Below are 21,483 nucleotides of genomic sequence, written 5' to 3'. Positions count from 1 at the left end.
ATTTATAAAACATTTTGGGAGACTTTGTAAATCTGAAATGGTATTTGGGCTTTGGTCCTTGAGTGGGTAATTAATGCCTTGTGGTATATTTTAGAAAATTTAAGGTTTTCTTAAATTTCATGGGTTTCTTAAGAGTAAAAAATATAATAGCTCAAATTAAGTGCTTTTTTGGTCAGTCCTTAAATGATGTGGTTTATTATTTGCCATTACCTAATAAACCAAGGGAATAATCTAATAAACTGAGTATTTTAGAGAAAGCGAGTTTGATCTTTGATGAAAACATCAATTATGTATTAATTTTTAATGAAAATGTTTACCCTAGAAATAATTATGCCACCTAGAATTTTGGAAATCTAGTTCCTATGTGTAATTTTGCTCTAAAACAGGTTTTGCAGAGTGAATGTTTTCTCTTTTTGATTGATTTTAGGCTTTTATCATAATAATTGGAGAAATTTATCATCCTGTCTTTTCCTGAAAAACGGTGATATTTCTGATCTTGTTTCCAAGCATAACTCAATCACCTGACCATCTAGTTTAGTGATCTAAAGTAATTTAATATTATACATGATATGAGGTATGATGGGGCAAAACTAAGCTGTATTCTGCTGCATAGCAAATGTGACATAATACTTTTACATTATTTTTGTGTTTTTAGAAGTTTACTGATCATTAATTATTATTCTTAAAATGCCAAGCGCATTTAACCTTATTCTAAAAAATACTGAAATTTAAACACAAGTTAGGCATGGAATTATGCATTGATAACAAAGAAAAGAACAACTGATCATGCTGAAGATTAGTATAAAAGTGGCAGCTTTTAATCAAAATTGTATTGGACAATTTTTCCAGCTGTGACCCTACATATTAAAAATTATGAAAAAAATAATGAAATATGTGAAGACTTTAATGTCATACTGACTCCTGAATAAAAGGTGCTTACCGAGTGCATACTTGGGCAAGGTCCTGTGCACAGGTCCCATAGAGTCATGAAGGATAGTCAGCCTCAAGAGAGCCACTTAAGGAAACATTGAGAATCTATAGAAAAGACCTCTCTGATGGCTTCTGCATTATTTGGATAACTCAAAGAAAAGACACTGGCAAAGCAAGTTAAAATAGGTATTTTATTGAGAAACTTGCTCTGTCAGTGAGCAAGTAAAAGTTACAAATATTTTTATTTAATAAAACTAGCATATCCTTAATTCTAAAAACATCTCTTAAAAACTTCCATTATCTGAAACTGCAGATCTTTCTGAGTCAGGGTTTTCTTTTAGTGCTTCCATGGAAAAAGATGCTTCCAATTCCCTTCATGCAAATAATATGTGTAATATGACTTGTTCACAAGCAAAACAAATTCCCCACTTGAGTTTGTGTTGCTTGCATGCATATGAATTAGTATCTTTATTGCTATAAGTCTCCTTGTACAGCAGTGAGGCTTTATGCTTACTCCTGAGCATTCTGAGAGTTATTATGTGGTCATTAAAAAAAAAAGTTATGTAGCAAGACAGTTCTGCTGAAAACCCCATTCCCTTATTAAACTTAAAATTGGTATAGATTAATACTACACATTAATGTGTAATTTACTCGTTAAATACCCTAGGCTTCCATGCAGGGTTTGTTTTTTTTTTTTGCTTTTTTTTTTTTTGTTACATTTTGTTGCATTAAAAGGGCAGTGATTTAACCCTATAAATTATTTTCTAAATGGCCTTTACATATGACACTAAAAAGTATGAGACAAATAAATATTTGAAACAGTTTTCAATAAGTTAAACCAGTACTGACACCTAACAGTTAAGTAGAGGTTCAAAGGTCATGCGAATAGATGTCTCTTTAATTGACTGAAGGTAAAGCTTATCTGAGGGCAACATTTAATAATTTTCAAATGTATAAATTTTTATACATGGATATTTAAAACTAAATTGTACATGTAACAGTAGGATGTTAGTAAAGAATTTTAAAATCTTGACTTGAATTACATAGTTTCTCTTGTTTTTAACTGCAGGGAAAAGGTATAGGGTTATCCTTCTGCTCTGAGATGCTTTGTGCAAACACCGGAAATGACATATCACATGGCAATAATTTTGTTGGCAAATTTAAATGCATCTGCTCAAATTATTATTTTTAGTACAAAAGTTAAAGATTAGACTACACTTCTGTTGATGCATTTTAGAGATAATAATATTTATGGAGGTTTTTATTCCCCTCCTAATGGCACAGATTACTATTTTGGATAGCAAAGCAAGAGAAGATGAACCTTAAAAAAAAAGTGCTTCTAGTTTTTAATGAGTACTATTTGTCGAGGAAAGGGGAAAAATAGAATAAGAAGGCCTCTCATTACAATCATTAAACTTTTTTTAGGAAATGCTATCAATAAGTGCAAAATGGTCATAATTTAAGGACCATATCCCCCCAGCAGCACACCTGCCAAATTTGGCAATTTAAAAGAATAGTAAATTGGATGTTGATTTTGAAATTACAGCACACAGTTGGAGGAAGCAATGTTTTAAAATGTTGACATAGTAATTACTGTATTCATTATCAGAACTTTAAATTTTGATTTGGTTCTCTTTTTTCTAAGTCAGTTTTCTGTGTGTTACACATACACGTAAAATCACAGAATATTAGCATGGAGTGGGAACATGTCAAATTTTACAGAAGAGGCAACTGAGGGTCAGAAACGTGGTGATTTGCCAAAGGTCCCACAGCTAATAAGTAACAGATCTGAGACTAAAGTATGACTCCATGTGGGCTTGTCTCCTTCATAACTTAAGTCTCAGGGGATGGGGATGAATGCTCAATTTCTTTGTATCTTTCCTGCTGGGGAATGTCTGCATTAATAGTGGGAGGACTCTGTTTAGGGCTCTTTTGAAGAAATCTATAAAACAAGTACTCATCCCGAAATTCATATTCATTGGTGATATGCTGGATGACTCCCCCTTGCACCAGTCTATCTCCATATATCACAGCTTCACCACGGTCAGAGGCGAGGCCGACTTCAATGAGCCAGTTCACCAAGTCACAGCCACAGAAGGTCCCGGCAGAAGTCCTTGCACCACACCTGTATGTCAAAGGAATGATTCACCCATGTGTTCTGTAAATCTGGTATCAGAACTGCATGATGGAAGACAAGCCAGGAAAAACAGGAGACAGGGAAAGACAGCATGATAGTTAAGAGGTGACAGGGATGAAACTATTCTGAATATAAAGGGTTTGTTAAATCGCCTAACCCTAGAAAGATCTACCAGAGGAAAACAAAACATGCCAATAATGCTTGTGAAAACAGAAACACTTAAAATAATGACTTAGATAATGTAACTGCATCAACAGAGAAATATTCTTTTTATAGTAGATGGTCTTTTATGATCAGATGAGTTCTGTAGATACCTATTACATATTTTATAAGTTATACTCTTAGTTAAAATACATAATTGTTTCAGGACATTAAATAATATTTTTGAAAGTTCTCCCATGAATGGAGGAGCCTGGTAGGCTACAGTCCATGGGGTCGCTAAGAGTCGGACACGACTGAGTGACTTCACTTTCACTTTTCACTTTTCATGCATTGGAGAAGGAAATGGCAACACACTCCAGTGTTCTTGCCTGGTGAATCCCAGGGACGGGGCGGGGGGGAGCCTGGTGGGCTGCCCCCTATCTATGGGGTCACACAGAGTCAGACACGACTGAAGCGACTTAGCAGCAGCAGCAGCAAGAAGTGACAATTTTTACTAAGTTACTCAAATCAAACCTTAATATTTTCTGCTTATCACAGTGCCCACAAATAGCCTTTCTTCATATCCTGAGCAAAATAATCTTATTGATATGATAGGAATTTGTTGCCTTATGAAGCAGGGAAAGGATAAGTGAGATCTGTCTTGCTATAAATATAAGATTTTTTTTCATAGTTGTTGACTCTATTCCCCACACTGTACATTTCATCCCTGTGATTCATTTATTTTGCAACTGGGAGTTTGTACTTCTTAATCTCCCTCACCTACTTCTTTCTTCCCCTCACCCTTCTCCCCTCTGGCAACCACTTGTTTGTTGTCTGTATCTATGACTCTGTTGTTTTGTAATGCTTGCTCATTTGTTTTTTTAGTTTCCACATATAAGTGAAATCAAACAGTATTTATCTTTCTCTGTCTGACTTATTTCACTTTGCATAATGCCCTCCATGTTGTCACAATGGCAAGATTTCATTCTTCTTTTGTGGCTGGGTTATATTCTATTGTGTATATATGTATACACTATATATATTCACACACACACACACAATATCTTCTTTATCAATTCTACTGAAGGACACAGGTTTGTTTGTTGTTTTTTAATATCTTAGCTATTGTAAATAATACAGCAGTGGACAAAGGAGTGCACATTCCTTTTCTAATTAGTGTTTTTAATTTTTGGAGGGTAAATACATAGAAGTGGAATTGCTGGATCATATGGCAGTTTTATTTTTAATTTTTGGAGGAATTTCCATAAGATTTCTCAGATATTTTTAATTTTTAAATTATAAACCTACTTATTAATTATTTAAATTTTGTCTTCCTAATGCAAATACAGGGGTGTCTCAGGTATGAAAAAATAAACAAGGGAAAAAGAAATGTATGTAAACCAATTAAGTGAATTCTGTTCATTTTTATACAAATATGTGATAGACAACATGAATCTGTCCACAAGCATTAGTCAAGCTGTAAAACCTAAAGTGCTTGACAATAGGAAAACAGTGGCTGAAAATCAAGATGAAATGAGAAACAGGTGACAAAAAATTTTAAAACATTTAATCATGAATATAAATTAGCATTTCATATAAAAATTAAAAAGTTAATACACATGAAAAAATTTCTCAAGTACATAAATATTATTGTAACATCAGTATTTTACTTAGTAATAGGATATCTTAATTTATGCTTTGCAATGACAAACATCACTTTGAACAAAAGCCTGAATATTACATCCCAAGTCTGAGCCTTCTTCCTGCTTGTTGATTTTAAATGTATAGCCCTACACCTTCTAATCCGGACACCAGCTGCTTCATATTTGCTTCTGATGACTGATGATCAGGCAGTACAACTACAGTCTAGGAAGTTGTGCAGAGTGACAGAGGATTGGAGCCAGCCTGTGCCCGTTCACCATCTGGGACGGAGGCAGCCTGGCAGCCCTGCAAATGGCAAGAGCTATGCTTCCTAAGAGTCAGCAGTCAGAGTGGGCCTGGTGGAGCTAGCACAGAGTTCCCTCTCTTAATTTGAAAAAGCAATTTTAAATTGTTGAAACTATTCATAGATCGTACTTTGAAATCATTGTGTTTGGCCCTTTAGGGGTGGGAAACTCATTTTTCTTCATAGCTTACCATTCCCAGAAACTAGGCTAGGCCCATTACATAGATTTTGTTATCTAATGCAAACAACCCCCAAGAGCTAGATATTTTAAAGAGGAGGAGAATTATTTAAAGAGGAGGAGAATTAAGGTTTGGAGAATTGAACTTGCCCAATGTCACACAGCTAGGAATCTCCCACAAAGTGATAGATCCAGGGATTGAGTTTTAGTGTTGGTCTCCACCCAGTGAATCCCCTTTCTACTAGCTGAATCAGGATACCTTCTGGTTATAATGAAATATAGTGGCATAATATATGTAAATAAATTATCCTGAATGGTAATTTTCATAGATTTTCAACTTTTCAGTTACAGAAAATAAAAGTATTTGCTTCTTTATATCATGTTCTGTTCTTTTCCTGTTTTTCGACAACCAAATATATTGGCACTAGAACATTTGTTTATTCTTTCCTGCTGTATACTCCATGCCTGAGGATTAGAAGAATAAATATGATGTCAAAGACTAAAGATTAGGACTTGAGGTGAAAAAATAAGCAGCAGAATTAATTAAAAGAAATTTCACTTTACTTTCTTGATAATATCATCCGTAATATGAAATAGCATATTACTAGCATATCCTTAGGAGATAGGGAATATAAAATCACTTCTAAATACAAATCTCAAAGTTTTGTGAGCGATATTAATGGCCAGCATGAACTGAATGTTAATATTCTGCTATATTTTGGTTCATTCTAAAGTTTCTATATTTTATATGGAAATCATAAGTTAAATGGCATTTAAAAATGTAAAAATTAAAGTTATATGGCTTTTATATATGCTGTTTCTTAAACTATAAACTGACCTATAGCTATTTTAACTTTTATGTGTATATGTGTTATTGAAAATAACAAAGTTAGTTACAAGCATGTTAGCCTATCACAAACAAAAATTAATCATCTAAAATATAATTATCTAGAACCTGTACTTACCTTCTTTCCTTCACAATGTTTTGGATACAGAGGTCACGGTGATAATGGATAAATTGTTGACAGGTCATTTTTATTTCCTCAGGAACAGAAGAATCCTTGTTTTCTGCTGTTTCTTTACTGTTCCATAGGAATTCAAGTCTGAAAACCAAAAATTTTAGGATGAAATTTTTTAGGAAAGAAAAGCCCTGAGAGAGCTCCTTCTTGCTTATCACCCCGTCAATATGGCTGTTCCAAAGCTATCATCCACCACAGCTGTCATTTACAACACCCAGACATCCTTAGTCTCTGAAGCAGAAATATATTTAACCTACATTTAGTTTCCTGTTCAGAGCAGGCTTGGGCAGAAGACTTGAACATTTTATAAACCCTCTAGACATGTTTGAACTATTTCAGGATCTACCAAAAAATGAAGTTCCTTATTTTACATTCTGTAGTTTTAAAATGCAAAAATAATATACAGCGATCAAGCACTTTAATTTCCCAGTATCAGTACCAGAGAGACAAATAATGGGATATAGAGTAAAGAACCTCTTTTGCCAACCCAGACAGCAGATCCGTTGACTCTTAAATGATCAACATTATGAAGCTAATAACTAAGTGCAGTGACTTTCCTATTACGCCTTTCTTCTTTCTTCAAAGGATTGTGACCAACCCTAGCAACTACATTTCAATAATGATGATGGAAAAAAGGAGAAGAAAGAACAGGAACCATTTACTGGGCACTTTTATATAGCCTGTAAGATAAATTCCACTAGCACTTCTAGTTTCTATTAATTTTGACTTTGAAAACAAACAAGGAAGTACAAAAATTCTCCCCCATCCCCACTTCTTCCTCCTACCACGAAGGTGAAGTGTTCCCACTTCATTATTTTTCACAAAGAAATTCCTGACCTGAATTCAAAGAAACTCTTCATCAAGCCAGTTTTAAAAAATGAAATTTAAAAAGAAGAAAACTTGAGTTTTCTATAAATTGTCAATGTGATAGAAAAATCCTGTTGTCAAAGGAGAAAGACAACCAAACATAGACCTTTGGGGGCATACCGCCTCTTATTTCCATTTGCAAATACATTTTCAAGTTTCATTTTATTTTATATAGTTAATGGCATAGACAGAAGTCAGTTTTCATCAATTCCTATTCAAATGCAAATTACAATGTTGGATTATTGACAGCTCTTCTGACATTTTCCCTGCAGTTATATATAACAAATATGTGAATCAACAGAAAACCTTTCTATGGTGCTTAGGTTAACCATTCTGTAGTCTCCTAGCAGTTTCTAAAGGCTTAAAAATATAAGTATCTTAATAATATGGCTTTGTCATTACCTTTACAGTTATAGCTTTATTTCAAAACTAAAATTACCTTCTTTTGAAAGGTAGGATGATTAAATGTTTGTCCAATCCAAAGATGCCAAAGGAAATAAACCCCTATGGAGGAAAAAAAAGGTTATTATTTTATGAGCTCTACAATAAAAGTTTGAGACAGAAATGAAAAAATTTAGTGCTTGGGGATGTAAACCTCTGGTGATTAGTGCAACATTTTAAATAGAACACACAGGCAGACTCTATAAAGTTCAGTGCCTCATGGCAGGTAAAGTTGACCCTCTGTAGCCACAGGTTCTGCATCTATGGGTTCAACCTACTGTGGGTCAAAAATATTTGGGAAAAAAGTTCCACAAATTTCCAGAGAGCAAAAGTTGAATTTGCTGTGTACTGACAACTATTTACATAGCACTACATTGTATTAGGTGTTATAAGTAACTTAGAGATGATTTAAAGTAAATGGGAGGATGTACATAGGTTATATGTGAATACTATGCCATTTTATATGAGGGACTTGAGCATCCATGGATTTTGGTACCTAAGGGTGTGTCCTGGTGCCAGTCCCCCTTGGATACTGAGGGATGGTTTTATGGTATTTGGCTGCCTCTTCCCAATCATCTTTCCTGCTAATTATGATGGGTGATATGAGTGCTGGGCAACCACACTAGCAAGCTAGCTTACTGGAGAAAAATGTAAACATTTAAGGGCTATGAATCTTTTTGCCCCTTTCTGAAAAGAAAATAAAATATCTCCCATTACGCTTAAGTACTTCTTTATTATTTTTCTGTTAAAACTTCAGAGACAATAGAATTAACAAGTGCTATAGTGTCTGATTAAAATGAAGTAACTGAACAAAATTTATGTGAAATGAAATTGGCTACTGCTTAGGGAAAGAGTTTGAAGAATTTGGGCATGATGAGGCAAACTAGCACCAGCTATTAGCCACACAGCAAGACGATCAGGACTGCCTGGGAAGATGAGAGGCTGGGAACTGCCATCTGTCAGGCACAGCAGGGTAAGGATCTTCGTGCAGGTTGGCGTGGGCGAGATGAAGAATGCAGTGACATGAAGAATCTGTCTGTCTGCACTTCACATTATACACTACCAGAAAGGAATGATCCTACTACCACACCTCCCCAGGAGGAAAATGGAATGGGAGCAGGTTTTGTATCTCTCTCCCTTCTTTGAAGCACTTCAGCCATAAGCTGTGGGGGCCGTATTTCAAACGCAACATTCCTGGCAGTAGCTTCTGTTTGTGAAGCTCTGTGAGTCCCACTCCTGGAATGGCTCAGCCTGGAGTGGGCTTTCTGAATGCAAGATACTGAGTAAGACTATGATTTTTCAACCTGGTATTTTATAGTTCAGATCGTAAACAGTATCACAAAGTGAGGTGGACATCAAGGAGTCCTTGGCATGCTCATGTCTGACTGTAATAAATGGATAGGTCACTCGTCTGTCTAAATATACATGTTATATACTAATACATGTTAACTAAGTCATATGGCCAATTATTTCAGGTTTAATAAGCAAACCCAGTGATTTCAAGTACTGTATTTTTTCAACCTGATACTTAATCTGGGGACTAATATTCTCTAATTAAAAAGCAAGGGATTGAAGTGGAATAAAAATTTCTAATTCTCACATAAAAATATTTTCCCAGTATGCAAAATATCATTTATTCTTTTTTAAATATTTACTTATTTATTTATATTTGGCTGCTCTGGGTGTTCTTTGCTACGCAGAGGCTTTCTCTATTTGTGGTGAGCAGGGGCTACTCTGTGGTTCTAGGGCTGTAGTTCTACTCTGCGGTTCTAGGGCTTCTCATTGCAGTGGTTTTTCTTCTTGCAGAGCCCAAGCTCTAGGGCATGTGGGCTTAGCTGCCCTGATGTATGTGGGATCTTCCCGGACCAGGAATCAAACCTGTGTCCCCTGCATTGGCAGGCATATTCTCAACAACTGCACCACCAAGGACACCTTCATTTATTCTTAAATCTTCAATGGAATTTTAATTTCTAATTTTTAAACTGGGGGGTAAGAGTCTACTTTGCAGATATTGTGATGTTTAAATGAAATAATGTAAAATGCTTAAAATGTTGAGAGACTTCCCTCGTGGCTCAGACAGTAAAGCATCTGCTTGCAATGCAAGAGACCCAGGTTCGATCCCTGGGTTGGAAAGATCCCCTGGAGAAGGAAATGGCAACCCACTCCAGTACTCTTGCCTGGAAAATCCCATGGACAGAGGAGCCTGGTAGGCTACAGTCCATGGGGTTGCAAAGAGTCGGACACGACTGAGTGACTTCACTTTCACTTTTCACACTCTGAGGGAATGGTATCTACTATCCTTGGTCAAACTTTATTTATATGCCACATGATTTTTTAAAAGAGATATAAGTACCTATAGTTCAAGAAACAACAAAATGTAAATGAAATGTTGTGCATTTAAATAAGTCACTAAACTAAAGGCTCAGAGAAGTTAAGTCATTTTCCCAAAGTAACTTCTTAAGGCCACAACGAAGTTTAAAAAGAACTTGGAACATCTTGTCCCTGCTTAAATTACCATCCTTTATCTCAAAACCAAAGCAAAAAACTATTTGGTATTTCTGACTGAAACACTCAGTGTGCATTCTGATGACTTTAACCAATATAATAATTCATCTCTACTAGGAGATAGGCAGCAGCTGCCAGCTGTCACGCATACCAGCAGCTGGCAAACAAACTAAACCCTTTTGATTTAGAAGAAAACAACAACATCCGTACCACCACCTCCTAATCAAACCATCCAGGAAAACAGAAACTCCTCAACGTTCTCAGTAAATAAATACCTGGCCAAAGTTAAACACAGCGCAGAAAAACTGTAACTCAACATATAGTCTCCCAGGCTCTTGGTTGAATAGCCACCATAAACAACTGGAAAGATTCTGTAAAGGAAGGAGAAAACAGGACTTTAAAATGAAGCAAGCTGATCATTTCTCTCTATCCAGAACATAGTACAATAATTTATCTACTTAATAATTAGGAAGAAAAGGACTAAAGGGAAAAACACCAAGAGAATACAGAGGCTTTGTCTTTCAAACAAGAGGTTTAAACCTCTCTTCTTGACAGGTGTCATTCAAACAGCATCTATTCTGATCAGATTTGAAGAAAGAAGACATGAGCCATAATACAGAAGCTTACATAATACATCAGGACTTCAACTAGCCTAAGACAGGTCTGATTTTAAAATTAGTTTTACACAGTGAAAACAATCACATCACCGAGCAGCAATTCTTGGCACCATTTCTTAATTTTTGATTTTTGTTCTTAAACAGCAGCTAAAATGGTGCTGGCTGATATGATTCTATGTAACGAGCATTGCAGTGTGGAAAGTGTAAGAGAGTTTCTTCATAGGTTATATGGTCCATTGCCTATCACTAGGCTAGTCATACTTGAACTATCACAAAGAATTATATAATAACTAGTAATTCACAAAGGAAGACTTAGAACTAATTTCTAAAAATGCTTTGATAAAGAAATGCATTTTAAAATGAAGTGCTATATGTCACTTATAAAATTATCAAGTAAAAAATTTATAATAGTCAATGTTGGTGAGAGTACTTTACAAACCTATACTACTCCTTTGGAAAACAACTTAGTCCAATGCATCCAAAGACACAAAAATATTTATGCTATTTAATCCAGGTTTTCCAACTTTTGAGAATCTACAATAAGGAAATATACTGCATGGAGATGTTTATTAGCAAATTCTAAAAAACTAGGAACAATCCATAAGAAAATGATTGAGTGAATTGTAATGCATATCCTCTATAGTTTATTGAGGAGCTATTTAAAGTAACAATTAGAACACTTTTGCAGCAACATGAAAATGCTTGATATAAGTCACAAAGCAGGACATAAATCTGTATGTATTATTAGAACCATGAAAACTATATTAAAAAAGAGAAGGTAATAGTATGATGGATATTTTTCCTCTTTTCTCTATGGTATCCATTGTATGAAGTCCTTGTATTATTTTCATAATGTAAAATTATTTTTAAAAGTTTATTTGTCTGAGGACTGTCTTCTGAGAGACCATGTAGACATTTATCTACTGAAGTCAGTCAAGGAATAACTTAGGACTAAGTAGCCCTGTATGCATCACAGACATAACTGGTTTTACCCCAAATTCTAGGTTCAGAGCATAGATGAGTAAGTATTCAAAGCAAAATGAGTTACTGAAGCACTTAAGCAACAGAGTAATGTGAATTACTCATTCTTCTTCCTCCCAAAACATTAGCTCGTGATTAGGAGATGCTAGTGCTGCGACTCCCCTGGGAAGGAGCAACCAAGTTTCTCCCAGATGCCTGGAAAAAACCTTTGTCAAACATTTAAAGAAACGGCTCCCAAACAAAATCAGAAGAAACATTTACAGCAAACAGGCCAATAATGAGAAGTAAACACAGCAACACATGTCGAGTCAGTTGCTGGTCTCCACTGTGTAGATACTGCTCCTCTTCCTGGGCTAATATGCAGCTCTGGGAGTTACAGCGACTCACACAATGTTCATCTATAAAACAGTAAGCACAACAATTTGTAATCAGAGCTTTTTATTTGAATGCATTTTAAATTCATAATGACTTCCTAAGCAAACCACTACATATGCACATTCTCAGCTCAGAATCAGTATATTATTTTAGATGAACTCTAAAGAAGGCTCCTTAGTGTTGTTTTAGGAGAGTTCTACTTGTAGAGTGTTTTTATCCAAAAAATAAAAATATATGGAATAGTTCCCTTCTACATTATTCAACAGTGTAACACACACACATGCGCACACAAATTTTTAAGGCTAATTTAATAACAAGTTTCTCCTGTTATATAAATCTACCTCTTGGTATGAATATCCTATATTGGCTAACAGCAAAGCAAATTTACCACTTGCCTTTCATCAAGAGTTTAGAATTTGCTTAGAAAAGACCTTTAAGGAACCAAATAAAAAATATTATATACTTTGTTCTGTTTGCATAATGGAAGCAAGTCCAAATCATAAGCATGACTTTTCTTTGGCCAAAAAGAGAAGTGAGAAGCCTTTCACAAGAAACCTTTATTCTCTTACCTCAGCTCCCCTATATCAATGGCATCAAAAGTAGGAGAAAACATTTTTACAAAACAGATGCTAGTCTAACATACAGTCTATTACAAAAAGTCAGGGCTGAAAAAACACCATTTTACAGCTCTTACCTTCAAGCTTACAAAAACTGTATTTCCTAAAGCCTCTTTTTAGAAAAGAAAATACACAAGCATTATACACAGGATGACATAATAGCTAACGGCATGGATAAAAGTTCACACACAAAAAAGGTTAATCGCAAAAAGAAAGTAGGCTGCCGAACTGTTTATATAGTATGATCCTGTTTTATAACAGTTATTTGTGTATATCTTGTGGTTAAAAAATTCTAGCCATGTATATAATAAACTTGGTCTAAAAATATTATGTACAAATATTATAAAAATGCATAAAATCCATTTTACTAACTTTTATCTGCATTTTTACATATTGCAATATTTGTTTTCATAAAATATGATCATAAAATCTAGGAAGCTCCTATATTAAAAAGGTTTTTTCAGGAATCAGCATATTAATGGAGAAATGACATAAGCAGATTGTAACGGGATTCTGGGGGGAAAAAACCACCCCACCTGGGGTTGATGAGTCAAATCACATGTTAAATGTAAAATATCATGTATGAAATGAGTTGCCAGTCCAGGTTCGATGCACGATACTGGATGCTTGGGGCTGGTGCACTGGGACGACCCAGAGGGATGGAATGGGGAGGGAGGAGGGAGGAGGGCTCAGGATGGGGAACACATGTATACCTGTGGCGGATTCATTTTGATATTTGGCAAATCTAATACAGTTATGTAAAGTTTAAAAATAAAATAAAATTAAAAAAAAAAAAAATCACATGTTAAATTTGTCAATGGACCTTACTATTAGGTATATTGTGTAGGAAGGAAAAAGAAAGGAGTAAAGCCTTGGGAATTCTGATGTAAAGAAATATTAGCTTTAGAAAGGGGTACACAAGTAACTTGAAACACCTGTAACTGGATACCAAGAGAGGTTTCCTGCTGAATGTAAGTGAAGGCTCAATATCTGCCCGAACAATAATACAACAACTGCTGCTGCTACTATGCTTATCTTTAAGTTTTTATTTATTTATTTTTGGCCACACTGCACAGCTTGTGGGATCTTCCCCGACCAGGGATTGAACCTGGGCCACCATAGGGAATGGCCAGAATTCTAACCCCTAGGTCACCAGGGAAGTCCCTGCTTCCATGTTTAATAAGCATTTCGTTTGTACATTACTCACTGTGCTAAGTGATTAGCATGCATCATCTTTTATAATATTCACAACATTTTTAAAATATAAAAACATTTGGCAGCAAAACAGCTGACATGCTCCATCATAAAGAGGACTTTTTGGGGTTTCTCTCTCTACTTTGATTTTTAAAAACAGGCATAATTGACATGACAATTGACATAATTGAGGTACACTGCAATTTACATATATTCTGTTGTTTAAGATAATTTGAAATTCAGACCATAAATGTGATTCAGTCTGTTAGTCTATACGTCAAAAGGTTATTACTTTTAAAGATTTTTATTATTTTATAAGAAAGGGCATATTTTAAAGCATATGGATTCAAAATGTAATTAAGCACTAACTAATTAGTCCTGGCCCTGGGGGAATGGAGTGGGGAAAAGTCTCAGCTTCTAAAATGAGATGCCAAAGAGAAAATAATGATCCTTAGGGCAAACTTCTTGGAATTACTACTCAGGTTAAATTTACTAGGGAATTTCCATGCAAATAAAAAAAAAAATAAATAAATACCCTATCTGTGCACAATTATTGTATTATTTGCACTTTCTTCCATCTTATGAGAATATTCTCAAACAGTGTAGCTTCTATAGAAATTCTATGTAGAGTTCTTTTAAAGCATAAGATTAAAAAATCTTTTGTTCCTTAGGCTCATCCTCATAGCCTAAAGGCACTTACTTTTCTCAAATGAAGGAGTCACAGACCCACTGGTGGTTATGTCTGCTACTGGCTCCGTAGATGGGCAGCGTAATTCACCATTTCCCATAGAGCAGGAGCAGCAACCTATATAGATAAAATATAGGTTGTGATGGGAGAGTCCAATCACACAAAAAAAGGACAATGTAAAGAGATGCCAAATGAAACAAAACACTCCCCCCCCCAAAAAAACCAACAAATCCCCGAATTCATTTATATACACACACAGATTTTCCATACAGCCTCAATGTATGGGTAACTATCAAAAAGTATTTAAATGTGCTTATGTATAAATTAACATTTAAGGAGTGTCAGACAAAGGATCAGCCCCTTTACATACTGCCTCTTTTTTGTATAAGACAAAGAAAATGTTTTTGTTTGTTTTCCAGCTGGTATCTTTTTTGGAACACCAGGGAATTCCCGTAATTTATTAAATTTTTTTTAAGGAAGATGTTTTTATCCATGCTATGTTATTAGTTTCCAGTGTGTTTTGGGAAATAAGAATTTGACCACTTTCCTAAAATACAGCTTTGATTTCACTACTCCTTGGATGAATTCTAGTTTGACACAGAATTCATCCAAACCCTCTTCTCTTCTAAGTTTAGCTCAAAACTCACTTCTTTCAAGAACAGGTCTTCTACCAGTTTAGAAGATGCAGTAAAAGCAATTGTATTCTTTTTTATTTTTAGATATATACTGCTGAAACTCTCTTGCTGGTTTTTAGGTAGATTGGTTTATAGAAGTCACACTGAGACACCTACTATAGAGCTGTAATTTTACTCTGTATATTCAGAGAACTGCATAGTGTCCTTTAAAACATCACGCTCATACATGGACACGGTGCTCCTTGATATGGATTGTAATAGAATAACTTCAGTGATAAACTGTATTAGAGCTTAATGTACTAAAAAGCATAATTCATAGGCTGAAACGTTCACTGATAATACGCTCTAATTTTTCATTAGTGTCATTAAAAATAAAAAAAAGATTTCAAAGTATGAAAACAATCATCTATAATAAAACTATTACAAATGTCTTTCTAAATTTAAGATAATGATGCCACAGAATAATTGAAAAGAAAACACAGAAATCATCTGGCTCTGCCCCTTATCTTCAGAACTTGAAGGCTTAAATCCACTAAGATAAATTGTTAACAAAACAGATATAAAGCCAGCCCATTCCAAGGACATATGTGTAGGGAACATACACATATAGCAGTTTTCCCCTTCAAACATGTGCCTTCTTATTTATGTGTGTGTGTGTTTGTTGCTCAGTAATACACCACACTTATTTATTATCTTTTCATTCTACCCTTTGACCTCCTTCATAAAGCATTTCTCCTATGCTCTACTCCCTACCTCTGGCAACTATCAATCCTGTTCTCAGTATCTATGAGCTTTTCCCCCCCTCCAAATATTCCACATATAAGAGAGATGATATTGCCTTCTCTTTTATTAACTGAACCTTTGATCTCATATTAAAGTAGGTTAATTTTCCTTTCAATTATAATTCCATACTTTATAAGCAAGTCATGTGTCTCTGACAAATGTGTAGCAAGGGGCAGAGGGGAGTGAACTATTTTGGATTCTGAGATTTGGGGAGGCCAGGCTGGACATCTAATGTGCTATGTATTAATACTATTAGCAAAGCAGAAAAGAACAGACTGTAGGGAAGGAAAATAACCAGACAGGTTTAAAAACCTTTTTCCTAGGAACATGGGTGAATAGGCAAATAAACAAGAACTTTGCCTTAGCAGTTTTCAGGTGGCTTCAGAAAATCACATCATATCTTATCAACCCATCCATCTATCCATTCATCTAACAAATATTACGAAACATATATAGGAAACCTGACACCATGCTAGGTGCTGAGGCTACAATGGTGGGCAAGTCAGTCACAGCACTTACAGTCTAGTGGGTTATACTGATAATTTAACAAGCAATTATAAAGCAGTGAGGTAAGAGGAGAGAGAGGTATAAACATCACAGAAGGTTTTCTATTGAGATAAGCCATAACTGTCTTCTGATTCTCTACTTATTTATACAAAAGGTGCCAGCTAGTTATCCTGCTGGAGATGATGATGACAGGGTTTAAAGAATATCTATGATGCTGTTTATTTGCTATTTTTAAAGGACAGTAAAGACAGCAGCAAAAGTCTCTGGGCTTAAGACACTTAGTTTAGGACTCTCTGCACACGTTCGCAGGGCTTTGGTGGACAGTTCTAAAACACTTGCAGGAAAAGAAGACTTAGAGAGTGGTGAATGGTCTTTACAACCTATCTGAAAACACAGTAGACTGATTTATAGGATAAATGTTAAGAGTCCACAAAGAAGGCAAGAAAGGAAAGGATGCTGGGCATGATCAGAAAAGTACTCTAGATGTCAGAGAAGTGGCTTTTAAAATTTTAGTGAACACATATACATAATCCTTAAATTTCCATTTTCAAAGGGAAAATAGTCAAGAGGACTCAAAAGAATGGAATTCTGATGCTATAATCACAAAGGATCTAATAAAGAAATTAGTGAACACCACCAATAAAATGAACTAAAGGAGGCCTGATTGAAGCAGGGTTGATGTAAATCACTAGTTGGCCAAATACAGCCCTATGTAGTGGGACCCCATAGTCCTGTGTAGGTGTTATCAGCATCAGATATAGAAACCAAGGCACGGGAAACTTGCCTACGACCAAATAATAAAGTTCTAGAGTCAGACTTGAACCTAGGCAGACTGGTTCCATATCCCTGTTTCTAGCCCTGGTCCTATCTCCTTCCAGTTTGGGATGATGAAAGATGGGAGCGAGGGAGGCAGGCAATATAAGCAGTGAGATGTGTGGGATCCTCTTCCTTTTAAGACAGTTAAAATGAATTTTAAACCTTTTCTTTTTTCTCTTTCTTTTCTACTTATCGCTATTTACAACTAATAGTTTTAAGATCAGGTATTGTTCTACTCTACAAACTCTCTAAACAAAATAGAGGCCATCGTTTACACTTCCCAGCACAACGGTCGATGTCTATGAAATCTCTGCATGCGCCAGTGAATCCAAAATGCAAACTCTATTGCTGAATTCCCTTCATGAATTGAGGCAAACCCCATAACAACTGTTAACACATTAAAAATGTCACTGGTTAGGGTCATATTTTCACACAGGGACATATGTTCACTATAAATAAACATTTTAGGCTTTGCAGTCCACTGGGTGTCTGTTGAATGACTCAACTCTGCCAATACAGCATGAAAGCATCCACAGACAATACAGAAGTAAATGAGCATGTGTGTGTTTCATGTGATGGACACAAATTTGAATTTCATATAACTTTAAAGTGTCATAAAATATCTGTCTTTTAAAATTTTTTCTTCAACCCTTTAAAAACATAAAAGCTATTCTTAGGTTTGGGGCCATAAACAGGTGGCAGACTGCAGTTTGCCAACTCCTAACTTTTACCATTATCCCTGCTTCAATTAAACCTCTTTAGTTCATTTTATTGATGGTGCTTACTTGATGCATTGTTGTTAAGTTAACAAACATAGATGTTTAGTTTCCTAGAAAGAGCCTTCCCTCAGTTGTTAACTCTTCTCTAAACTCTCAGGCCCAAAGAAGTCTGAGGATTAGACTTATTCTCACAAAAGATTATCCTCATAAAAGATTTATAAACAAGAATCTAATAAATGAACTTGTAAGCTCTTTCTATTATTGACTATGATTCAAGTTCCCCATTTTACAAATACCTGTGATATTGAAGATAATTCAAGGAAGTTCCTTTACACAAAACATTTAGAGTACATGCTATATAGGCATATAAAAGTTTCTTTATATTTAAGGATCATACTTGTTTCTGGGACAGAACTTGTAAAAGATTCAGGTTCATTTACTGGCGCTGGACTGTCCTCGAAAGCAGTGTTTGCCGGCTCTGCTGCTTTGCGGTCCTGAGACTGGTCGAAACCTTCATAGCGTCCTGCTTGGGAGGTGCGGTTCATACACATGAGTGATATGCCAGCTATCACAATGCTGCAGAACAGGGTAACTGCTGTGATGATCATCTGTCAACGTTGCAGAGAGACGTTAGGCCACTTTTCACAATCCCAGCTTGATAATCTTAGTAGATGACTTAAGGGCGCTTTTTTGGTGGAAAATGCATGATCTCAATAGCTATAGATGCTCTATAACAGTGGTTCTTAAAAAAGAGGAAGAGTATGGAAGGAATGTAAAGTACGTACAGAGAAATTAGGGTTTGTCTCTAATCAAATGCGATGTCTAGCTGTTCTTTTCATTATGTATCATGTCCTTGTTTACTAGTAATCTAAAGTAAGTGAAAGTGATAGTTGCTCAGTTGTGTTCAACTCTTTATGATCCCACGAACTGCAGCCTGCCAGGCTCCTCTGTCCGTGAAATTCTTCCAGCAAGAATACTAGAGTGGGTAGCCATTCTCTTCTCCAGGGGATCTTCCTGACCTAGGGATCAAACCTGGGTCTGCCGCACTGCAGGGAGATTCTTTACTGTCTGAGCACTTACAGACTTTTTCTTCACATCAGAGTTTTTGTTTGATTTAATACATAGCTCAAGTGTACTTTAACTAGAGACCTTATATAGTGATAATACTAAAGATAAGTAATTGCAGCTAACACTTATAATCTTCAGCTAAAAAAGACATACGTGTTAGTTTCTCAGTCGTGTCTGATTCTTTGTGAGTCTGACTGTAGCCCACCAGGTTCCAATGTCCATGGAATTCTCTAGGAAAGAATACTGGAGTGGGTTGCCGTTCCCTACTCCAGGGGACTCTTTCTGACCCAGGGCTCGAGCCTGGGTCTCCTGCATTGCAGGGAGATTCTTTACTATCTGAGCCACCAGTGAAGCCCCAAAACAGGCTTAGATATGTAAAATCATTTTTGTTTTTTTAATTTCATTTTCTTTTTTATAGACATGTAAAAACATTTATCACATTTTGAGGTGTAAGTTAACAAAGTGACATAGGATCACTAGTGTGATAAGCAATAAGTTGGAATACATTTTCAAAATTAATTTCAATGTAAGTATAGCAAAACACATTAAGCAGCTAAAAAGAGACATTCTCAAGAACAGAACTGTCAATAAACTCTTCTCACCTGCTCTTTTCCATAAAAGAAGGCTGAGTCAATGCTTTCTCCATTATGTTTTCCAGTTACCAAAAGAACACCAACAAGGAGAGCAGGAATCCTATTAATCAGAGTTTAGAGAGAAAGACAGAGAGAGAGAGATGAATAGTAACTGTGTATGTGAGAACAGGTAAGCAAACAGAAAGCTACCAACTTACCCCCAGCCAGATATTATGATGATTCCAACAGGAATTTGTACCCTTTCTCTCTTTTTCAAAAGAAATAAAGAAATTGCTAGAAGGCCTAAGAATAAGAAATAGAGATTAAAAGATAGGTGATTACTCTCGATGTTGATCAGACTTCATGGAACTTTAACCAAGCTTATTTCAATAGTAGTCTGTAGTTCTTGCCCTAGAATTTACTCCTTCTAAATAAATGCTTTTCCCAATATTTTGAAGCAAGTTTTCTTAATTCAAAATCATTTGTTTTCCCTCCTATATTGCTTCTTTACTAAAATCTTCTTGTTTTATACATGAGGACTTTTTCAAAAAGCCCAAATCATTTTGTTCTTTTGATTCATGTGTTTGGAATCTAAGTATATTTGCGGGAAAAAAAATTTTTTTTTAACTGGATACAGAACAATTCTAAAAATAAAAACACCCCTGTTCTGCTGTTGCTAAGAAAGTATAGGTAATTCTCACAAAGGTTTGTTTTTGGAAAACTCACCAAGTCTAAATGATGGACCTTAATATAAACTTAATACAGAAACAAATGTTTTAAACGTTTGGACAGATGTTTTAAAACAAATATTTCATGAGCTTTCCTTATACTTTATACCCAATTATTTATAGAAGTAACATCTTATTTTATAAATTTTACACAGCTATAGAAGCTTAGAACTTCAGGGCTGGAAGGGACCGCTGTCTTAAATTAATTCCTTCATTTTATAGCTGTGTAAACAAGGGTTTGCCCAAGCCACACAGCCAGCAGAGGGCAGAGCAAGACTAGAAACCCAGTCTTCTGACAGAAGGTTAAGTCCTTCAGCTCTGTTCAGTGTTCCTAAAACTCGTCTGTTAACCCATTCAGTTCAGTTCAGTTCAGTTCAGTTGCTCAGTTGTGTCCGACTCTTTGCGACCCCATGAATCGACCCCATGAATCGCAGCACACCAGGCCTCCCTGTCCATCACCAACTCCCAGAGTTCACTCAGACCCACGTCCATCAAGTCAGTGATGCCATCCAGCCATCTCATCCTCTGTCGTCCCCTTCTCCTCCTGCCCCCAATCCCTCCCAGCATCAGTCTTTTCCAATGAGTCAACTCTCTGCATGAGGTAGCCAAAGTACTGGAGTTTCAGCTTTAGCATCATTCCTTCCAAAGAAATCCCAGGGCTGATCTCCTTCACAATGGACTGGTTGGATCTCCTAGGGATCTGGAAATTTCTATGAGAAATGTTAACTCTTTTTGCTTTATTTGCAGTGGTGACCATCTTATAACCAAAGCACACTCTCATTATTTCAGGGTTTATATCTGGTTTTATATTAAGTTTGAGGCAAATGATACCACAACACAGTTCAAATTAACGTTCTGTGGTAGTTTGAAGAGGGAAAAGCGGTGAGATAACCAGCTCATAAACCCACACATCAAAGTAAAGGTAGGTCAAAAAAAAAAAAACAACCACCAAAAAACCCTATCAGAGAAGTGAGTTCAAGCTATGATTCAGATTAGCAAAATAAGATCCTTTGTCATGTC

The 21,483-nt window shown here is 35.7% G+C and overlaps 1 protein-coding gene across 6 annotated transcripts in view; it reads right to left on the bottom strand.

Annotated features, from left to right (window-relative positions):
* Positions 1-1,107: 1,107 nt before the first annotated feature.
* Positions 1,108-21,483, bottom strand: part of GPR155 (G protein-coupled receptor 155) — a 41,432-nt gene continuing 21,056 nt past the window's right edge. For 5 of the 6 annotated variants that reach the window (XM_025274635.3, XM_025274637.3, XM_044933566.2 and 2 more), the window contains 9 exons: positions 19,954-20,038; positions 19,766-19,856; positions 18,493-18,703; positions 14,648-14,752; positions 12,023-12,159; positions 10,439-10,534; positions 7,657-7,721; positions 6,297-6,434; positions 1,108-3,055 (listed from right to left, as the gene is read on the bottom strand). In XM_025274635.3, the coding sequence (XP_025130420.2) occupies positions 2,764-3,055; positions 6,297-6,434; positions 7,657-7,721; positions 10,439-10,534; positions 12,023-12,159; positions 14,648-14,752; positions 18,493-18,703; positions 19,766-19,856; positions 19,954-20,038 (1,220 nt within the window). In that variant the 3' untranslated portion in view covers positions 1,108-2,763. Of the gene's footprint in view, positions 3,056-4,749; positions 5,797-6,296; positions 6,435-7,656; positions 7,722-10,438; positions 10,535-12,022; positions 12,160-14,647; positions 14,753-18,492; positions 18,704-19,765; positions 19,857-19,953; positions 20,039-21,483 lie in introns of those variants that run through there. The other variant, XM_025274649.3, reaches the window with a different exon arrangement.

The sequence above is a fragment of the Bubalus bubalis genome, chromosome 2 (genome assembly GCF_019923935.1).
Source record: "Bubalus bubalis isolate 160015118507 breed Murrah chromosome 2, NDDB_SH_1, whole genome shotgun sequence".
Taxonomy (NCBI): Eukaryota; Metazoa; Chordata; class Mammalia; order Artiodactyla; family Bovidae; genus Bubalus; species Bubalus bubalis.
The sequence above is the reverse complement of the archived record's forward strand: the minus strand, read 5'-3'. Positions and strand labels throughout refer to the sequence as shown.